This window comes from Clytia hemisphaerica, unplaced genomic scaffold (assembly GCF_902728285.1).
Source record: "Clytia hemisphaerica strain Z4C2 unplaced genomic scaffold, Clytia hemisphaerica genome assembly, whole genome shotgun sequence".
NCBI classification, from domain to species: Eukaryota; Metazoa; Cnidaria; class Hydrozoa; order Leptothecata; family Clytiidae; genus Clytia; species Clytia hemisphaerica.
Genome location: NW_027104091.1, coordinates 112,936 through 122,206, shown reverse-complemented (window position 1 = coordinate 122,206; position 9,271 = coordinate 112,936). Strand labels below are relative to the sequence as shown.

At 34.4% G+C, this 9,271-nt stretch overlaps 1 protein-coding gene across 1 annotated transcript; it reads right to left on the bottom strand.

Moving 5' to 3' along the window:
• Nucleotides 1-580: 580 nt before the first annotated feature.
• LOC136812821 (uncharacterized) lies at nt 581-7,458 on the bottom strand (the record flags this gene model as incomplete). The annotated part of the gene is made up of 5 exons (XM_067069345.1): nt 7,206-7,458; nt 3,652-3,736; nt 3,298-3,356; nt 2,678-2,727; nt 581-652 (listed from the first exon to the last, which is right to left on the bottom strand). Coding segments are annotated over exons 1-5 (413 nt in total), but the record flags the coding sequence as incomplete, so codon positions are not given.
• Nucleotides 7,459-9,271: the final 1,813 nt, after the last annotated feature.

The window sequence follows — 9,271 nt, the reverse complement described above, 5'->3', positions numbered from 1 at the left end:
CGAAAAGGGAGGGATGAGAAGGAACGAAAATGGAGGGATGAGAAGGAACGAAAGGAAAATGATGAGAAGGAACGAAAACAGAGGAATGATAAGGGACGAAAACAGAGTGATAAGAAGGAACGAAAAGGGAGGGATGAGCAGGAACGAAAAGGGAGGGGTGAGAAGGAACGAAAAGGGAAGGATGAGAAGGAACGAAAACAGAGGGATGAGAAGGAACGAAAATGGAGGGATGAGAAGTAATGAAAACTGAGGGATGAGAAGGAACGAAAAGGGAAAGATGAGAAGGAACGAAAAAAGAGGGGTGAGAAGGAACGAAAAGGGAGGGGAGAAAGGGGTCAGTGGAGGGTCAAGTGAAACTTATCTTTAAAACTAAAAAGACTGTTTCACATATAAAAAAAACTTTTTCTAAAAGCAACAAAAAGTTCTAGTGAGCAGCAAGTGAAACAGTTCGAACGAACGAACGAACGAACATCAGTTAATTTAAAGGACCTCCGTGGTAGGTCCAAAAATATTAGAGCATTAGCCAGTACATCGATTAAATAACCTTGCATCTATTCATCAATTTCATACTCAAACATACCTGAGATCTTGCAATAGTTGAGAAGGGTTCTGATTTTCAAAATCTTCATGTCCATCCCATGCATATTGCGGACTGAGAGGAGAAAATAAAAAAGAAATGTTAAAAAATAATAAGCATTCTGGAATTGATAATAAATAAACACAGAATTGAAAAACATCATGTATATATAGTTTATTTTAGCAATTTTCTATATTTAAAAAAATCAATACTTAAGTTTCACCCTGACTTAAAAAACTAACACGTAATAAAAGTCTAGAAGAACATACTTAACTTGTTATTAAGAATATGCTTTCTAAGAATATTCATAATAAAATTGGCCAAAAATTAAGAAATGCTGAAAATATCACCATCATGGAAATTTGGCAACAGAATCTAAGAATACCATTATTAGAGCATTTTTAACAGTAAATTGCCAATTAACCCCCAAGTAAGGCTAAATACTTTCACTAAAATGCCATTTTATGCTTCATGTGTGTATCTCATGTTAAATTTAATTTTTGAATTTGGATCCTAACCTAAGAAGGCCCTAAGAGTATTTAAGGACTAAAAAGTTGAGAATATCCATGATGAAATGAGAAAACATCATTCTTATAAAACAAGTGATACTTTTATGGACCTACCTGGTTATCAAAACTAATCAATGAACATTGAAACAATGAAACACATAAGACATAACTGGACAAAATAAAAAATATTTAATGAAAGCATGTCTATTGGGAGAAATTATCAGCTCTATTATTGAAAAAGCTAAAAGAAATTATTATAAACGCTTTTCTTTATAAAACAATCCACTTTCAGAAAAATACACAGCTTAATAAATAAGGTTTCTAGAAAACTCAAACCATCGCGCTCTACCGTGACATTTTCTTCTTTGAGAAAAAAAAATCAGTTTTATTGACAATCGAATCATGATTGATGGTAGGAATTGCTATCAATGATGTTTTTTTTTGTTGAGAAAAACAAAGAAATGTTAGGAAAAAGCCCTATGAAAATCTGCAAAAACGGCGATTTCCGGCATGCATCTTCGGCCGGAAAAAAGATTTTCTCAAAAAATCGAACTCTGTCATGTTTTGAGCATTGCGAATACGCATCTTTCTGCAAAAAATCAGAAAAAACTAAGGATGAAAATTCGAGAAAATGTCAAAAAAATCGGTTTTACCGGCATATTTCCGGCATTTTCGGTCGGAAAAGAATGTTTTTCCAAAATCGGGCTCCGTCACATTTTAGGTATTGTCATTTTGCATCAGTGTGCAAAATTTCGTAAAAAAATATAAAGTACAACTCGAGAAATTCAAGAAATACTGTCTTTCCGGCGAAAATAGGTTGTTCCGGTGATTTTTTAATAGTTCCGGCTTTAAAAATCAATTTTATTGAAAATTGAAACATGCTTGATGGTGGGCATTGCTATTAATAATGTTTTTGAATGAAAAAACAACCAATTATATGGAAAAAGTCTAATGAAAACCCAGAAAAACGGTGATTTCCGGCATATTTCCGGCATTTTCGGCCGGAAAAATTTTTTCTCAAAAATCGGACTTGGCCATGTTTTGGGCATTGTTAATACGCATCTTTAAGCAAAAAATCAGAAAAAACTAATGATAAAATCTCGAGAAAAGCTGGTAACAGACGGACGGACGGACGGACGGACGGACGGACGGACGGACGGACGGACGGACGGACGAACAAAGGTTAATTTATAGGACCTCCAGGTAGGTCCAAAAAGCGTGTAGATAATCTATTGACCCACTCATACTTGGGACCAGTGACCTAAGGTAGAGGCAGTTTCTCGATTCTGAATAAACAAAATCTTTGATATTAGGTTCTGAAAGTGGTACATTAATAGAACTATTCTCCTAAAATTTGATTTTTTCAAAAATTCACCCACGCTAACATTAAGGTACTAATCTCCATATAACTCAAATCAAAGACTAGGCTGCAGGCATCCCCTTTGATATATTTTTATACGATTAGCATCCCCTATATCAAATCAAAACATATCAAAGGAGATGCGTGCAGCTTAATCAGAGATGACCGATATAGCTTTGCTAGCACAGGGTTTATAAAGGTTAGGGTTTAAGACAGATATTTTTTACTTACACTTTTCCTGCTTTAAACAAGTGTCCATGGTCATCGTTGTTACCAGATAGCTAAAAATCGAGAAAAATATTGTATTTCTCATAAAACAAGCAGCTCTTCCTTGAAGTAAACAAATAGCTATAATTTGATACCACTGCACATTGAAAGCAAGACAAAGAGCTATTCATCTCAAAGATGAGAGGACAAAAAGGTTGTAGCTCTCGACAGAAGTTGAAATATGTAAAGATAGTGTTTTTGTGCCCGTTTAAAAGAAAATTAAGGCTGGTCTACACTTTCGCTGAAATTGGAGGTTTTATGATACGGGAGATGTTTATCATAGCACAATTCTACAACAAATAGAAAGTATTCATCTTCATTTCTAGAACTTTTTTTATTTGACGATATTTTACTCATCTTACACAGTATGAGCACAAAACCACTATCTAATCTGATCTAATTTGAATTCTATCAAAAGCCTTTTTTGTCTCCGCTGCAGACTAATTTACAGTAGACAGTTTAGCAAAATGAGAGAAACTTGCATCAGAAAATGATGTCAGAGCTAGAAAAAATATTAAAAAACAAATGACAATTTTATTTCATGATAATAAAGAAGAACCAAGAAATGCGAGAAAAAGTCTTACTTCATTCTTATCAAAGCGGTTAATATCTCCCCCAAGCAATTTTAATTGGCTCAACAATTCTAAAAAGAGAGTCAAGGACACTTTGGATTAAACATGGAATGGCTTAAAATAACTACTTAACAGTAAATTTTAATGAGCTGAGATGTTCCCTTGAGGGAAAGTAGAAAAGTTCTTATTTCTGCTTATTTCAAATTCTGAGGAACTTAAAGTAAGTTTTGTTAAACTATATGTTTTTAAAATCTTGCAAGGAGTTTGAGTAAAGAAATTACTTGTTTTTCAAAAAATTCAATTTCTTTTGGAATTTGTACCAAAACTTTCTTAAAAATACCAGAAGTCTTAAAACCATTGTAACACCTTTTCTTTCCTTTTCTAATTGAAATGCTTCTTCCTTAAGGTTTTTGTTGCTCAATATTTGGGATTGATCAATTTTGCCAGCATCCTGAAAAATAATTTAGGTTTTCAGATTAGAAAATGTAGTTATTCTAGAGCAAAAAATTTATGTTCATATACAAGAGTTAATACAATTAACAATCATTATGTTGTGATGCAAAAAAAAGATCCTGTCTTCAGAAAGAGTTTTGAAGAAGTTAGCAAGAAAAAGATAAATTGAAACCTACGAACCTAGGTAACAGAACAGCTGACCTTTCTCATTCCTGGGAAAGCCAAAAAATAGATGGCTGAAAATGGAACTTAAAAAGTTGAAAATGTTGAACCTTTTCTAACATCAATTATCATGACATAAAAAAAGAAAATCTGAAAATTGAACTTTTAATTTTTTCATTCAAAAGGAGATGAAAAAAGTTTGTTTTTATAACTAAAAAAAAAAGTTTTGTTTTCAGAATTCAACTAGACTGTTACATAGAGCCAATTGTAGTGTCAAGTCCATGCTGTTTTCGGAAAATAAACTCAGGTTTTGGTTACTAAGCTATTTAGCTTGGTTTAAATAGCAAGGGATTACATAGCAGTCGTGGTCTTCCCATTTCATAAAATAGTTTATTCTGGTCCTTAAAATTAATATCCCGTGCTCTAGACTCAATAAAATGTCAGTTAATAAGCAAAAAACAACAGGATGGTTGATGACAACTAGACGTTTCTGGATAGCTCACTATGGCTCGAGGATAGCTATGTACCTGGCAGTTTGGGGAAAACCGTGTGTTTTGTTTTTGATATAAAAAAGCTCATTCTTTAATTGTGCCCTGACAGCTGACAATTAGGCTAAAGGCTAGATTTAGCTCTTTTCTCTTTTCTCTTTCCTACTTCAAAATACAACGCTTACATAGTTGACACATAATACACATTGACAGAAGTATTCCCCATGTAATGTATCAAAATCTTCAATAAAAAAGGAAATTGGGCTCTTTTTTTCAGTGGCTTCTGTAAGTCGCTCCTTCGGAAAGTTTTTTAAAATTTCAACCAATGAGATTGACGGGTATGATGAAAGTTATTAACGCCCTGCCCTAAATTTTGGTGCTGATGGCTTTTTGGCACCTTGGATGACAAACAGTCATATAACTTTATTTGTCTCAGTCGTTCATTCTAAGGGTTGATTTTTTTCTTATCTTTAGTTCTCAAACAAAAGCTGGAATTTGATGGGAGTGTTATTTTTCTAAGAATCCTTTTTGATTAGATGAAAGTCTCTTTCCTTCATTTGATAGGAAAGTTCTTTTTTAAAAATTGCAAAGCAATTTTCGATTAGGCGGCAATCACAAATATCTTCATTTTGCGTCCTTGTTGGGTCTAAAAAGTGAGTCTGTTGGTCGGTCGGTCGGTCATAAAGATTTTCGGGTTTTTATCATCCATCATCCATTTTTGGAGTGTATTCTTGAAAAAAACTGCCAGCCAGCCAAAACAACCGTGTGTTATGGGTGGTTTCAAATTATGACCTTTGAGCACTGTGACCTCAGACCCAAAATGGCGCATGTAATGATAAACATAAGTCAAAATGCCGCGAATGCACTAGAAATCGCACGCAAAAAATTGGCAATAACATTCATCGACAGAAAATGTCAGACAAATTTACCGACTCACCGACTCAATTCTATTCAATTTTTGAGAGTCGGTCGGGCAACAGGAAACGAAGATATTTGTGATTGCCGCCTTAGACAAAATAAAACAATCAATATCACTGGATTGGATAACATAAATATTTGTCGCTTTCAAGAGTGTTTATTTTCCAGGGGTGAATTTTTAGTTTTTTTTTATTTCTTCATGTTTGCTAATCCAGGGAGTAGTAAAGCTCATGAAATCTGCTAGCGTAATGTCAAATCCCCAAGATTGGCGAACAACCATTCTTTCCCATTTACGGCTTTTCTCTTTGCCAGACAATCTCAATCAAACGGAATCGACAGACGATCCAGTCGAACCAAATCGAACGCAATCGAATCTCAATCGAACATCGAAATTCGTCGAATTTCAATCGGTCTATTGCGCTCGATTTGGTTTGACTGGTTCGATCGTAGATTCTGTTCAATTGAGATCGTCTGGTCTTTGATCTTTTATTGGTTTCTTTTATTGATTGCTAGCGTCATCCATGACTCGCGCATCATTTCACACAGTTTTTCCCAACACAAGTGTTTCAACCGGTATTCCAACGAAGCCATATTTTGGTTTGTACAGAAATTTCGCCCGCTCAAATCTAAACAACAAAATGGTCAATCTCACTAAAGCAAAACATTGCGGCCACGGCATTTCCCTGGATAAAAATTCTGGTCACGTGACCATCCGTGATTATAGACCAATGAAAACGCTTCATTTCCCCCGATTAAAGTTGTGTCTACACTAACACGCGGGAAATGGCTAGAAAACGAGAAAAAAAAACGGGGGTCAAATTAAATTTTTCTTCCTTCTTGCGGCAAACATAAAAGACTTTAAGAGGCCATTTATTTAAGAAAGAGGTGTTATTTCATAAATAAATTATGTTAGTAAGTGATATTTTAAGTAACAAGCTCATTAACAATTTTATTTTGAAGTTTGTTTTTAAAAACAGAACCCCCGTGCTATAAGATAATCTCATTTTCTTAACTTTGGAAGTCTTTGTAATACTGATCATTTGGCAGTGTAGTTGCAGCCTATACAAGAATTGGAATTTAAAGTCTGAAGTCGTAACTCCTTGTCAGTGACCCCGCAGAGAAGTTTTTAGTTGGCAGACACTGACTTTAGGTTGGTTTGGAAATCGTTTTATTTTGAAATGTAATCTTCACTTTAGATGAATACTTTTATTTATTTGGATTCATGAAAGGTTCAAGGTTTGTTTACTTTTTATTTCAAATTATTTCATTGATTTATTGAGCTGCAATAGCTGAATGAAAAACGAAGATTTTTGATAGTTATCATCGTGGGCTTGGCCGCCATTTTGAATTTCGATTTTTTTTCTCCTGTACTCAGCAATTTAGAGGTTGTTCGTAATACGCGATTTGGCTTACGCGTAATGCCAAGCTGCCTACATTCACAACCCTGCCAATGCCCCGGACAATAGACCTTTTTTTAAAGAGGCAGCCATGTTGAATAATTATGTACTCCAGCATAAAAACAATGATACAGCCATGCATAATTACTGTATCATGTATATTTTAAAGTAATTATGCATGGCTGTATCATTGTTTTTATGCTGGAGTACATAATTATTCAACATGGCTGCCTCTTTAAAAAAAGGTCTATACGGGGCACAGATGTTGTCCGGGGGAACAAAACAAATTTTTCTATCCCCAGACAAACAAACAAACAAACAACGCAGCCAGTTAAGTAAACTGTACCATGGCCATTTGAACTTGAAAAAGTCCAGAACATGATATGAACTGACCTGTGCAGGTTTTCAGAGGTGAAAATTGAATGAAGAGGTGAAAAAAGTCCATTTATTTAAATAAAGGACAGGTATAAAGGGCAAGGTCTTCTAAAAAAAAGATATTTACTTTTGATAGTTTTGGAATAGTTGGAGACTGGTTGTTGTTATTGTTATTATAGAGGTAAGAGCAAAAGTTTCTCTTGTGCTTTTTCAAAGCAGCTAGGCAGTGGAACTTCAAATTACATCTTCCACACTTTAAATCGATTTCATCCATGTCACATGCTGCTGATGATGGTCCAGTTCTATTCTATTTATGGTTGAGTTACAGGAGACTTCTGGGAGCCCATTCTCGCAACTATAGATGACAGTTTAATGGTTTGCACTCTGAAAATAAATGTCTGAGTATGAAAATATAAACGGAAACAAAATAAACTCCGATGAATGTACAGTAAAACCTCAGTAAAAACTCAAAATGCAGACGTAAAAATAATAAAAAACTAAAAACCAAACGAACAGTCAAACCAGTTTTTTTTCTAACCTGCACGTGGGTACCATGTTTGTTTACGTCTTTCTCGATTATTCAATTCGAATGTTTTGAGCTCGCTTACCCAAAGTTTCAATCTTTTTCTTATAAAAAGACTGGATCGAGCTTCCGATTAAATCTTTTTATCTTTCACAGGTAATTTCAAGCTTCAAGGGGGGGGGGGGGGCGTACGGGACTTCCAAAAACCGATAAACCAAACAAAAACAGCTCAATCACCGTGATGTTTTCCCTTCACCGATAAACCGACATATTTCGAGCTCTTCACCGATAAACCGACAAAAAAAGGGGCCGAAACCGACAAACCGCTTTTCCGTACGCGCCCACCTTCAAGGCCTTGAAGGCTTTTTAAAAAATGGGTGCTTAGTATTTATATGGTCGAGTTTTTTAGCTAATTGGGGGACAAATTTGACCAAATTTCGATCTTTCCAGGGATAAAAAGTCGCCGTTTTTCAATAATGACGTCATTTGAATCTTACTCATATGACGTGTTTTTTCGATGTATTTTATAACGTCAAAATCAGTTTTTGACCAATATCTTCAGATTAACTTAATGTAAATTTTTGACCCTTTTTTATATGTCCTGTTAAACCTACCTTTTTAGAATTTAAAAATCGAAAAATTGAAATGAAAAAATTAAATGAAGAAGAAAACGAAGAGTTTTTCGAAGAGGAGTATTTCACCTTTCAAAGCCCTAATCTCGGTAAAAATCAAACATTTTGGATTTTTTTTTGGTTCAGGTGATGTATCTATTTAATTTAGTATCTAAAAATACAATTTCGGAAAATTTTTGTGGAAGTATCTTCCCTTTAAAATCTTCCAAAAAACCTCAATTTTGGCAATTTTCTCCACTAAATTTCCATACGAAAACAGCTTAAACTTGGGATGTAGCCAAATAGAAAATTTTTCCAAAAAAATCTGAATAAAGAAATGATTTGTCATTAACTTAAAAAAAGTTTGAAACAATAAGAATGATTTCCCCAAGGAGATTAGATTTTTTGTGAAAAGTATATAGGTCCATGTCACACATATTCCTTAATTATTCATGATGTAATTACTTAAATTCAATCTTTCAAAAGCAGTTTGTTCTTAAACATGTCAAAGAAGCGAAAACATAAGGTTTTATCTTCAAATTCTGATGAAATTGATTTTTCACAAAAATTGGGTATATCCAGAGCCCTTAAGGGGTTTACCCTTCCCGTTAAGTGCCACTGGAATTATATATATGAGATCGGCAGGACTGGGTGATAGAATAGGTAGTTGTAAAATTATCAATTATCAGCCAATCTAAAGCACTGACTGAAAATCTAAGATTTCCCCGTCGGGCCTTCCTTTACCACAACTATAAAGAAAGTAACTGTTGAAGAATGTTATTGAGGTTCTGTTCAAAATCAAGGGGATTGAAAAGACTGATTTGTTCAAAAAATTTTATGATTTTGTTAAAGAAAACGTCTAAGGGGTATTTTATGTATTTGAGGGAGTTGAGGATCCAACCTTGAGATTTGAAAATTCAACCTTTCTTCTACTGTCGACATATTTACAAAAATGACCCTTGTGAAACCGTTTAATTTGTTGAAAGGGAAGTGCTGGCCACCATGGAAGTATTTTCCCAGGAATGTCAAAAGAGCAGAAAATCCTTATTGCATTTTTAA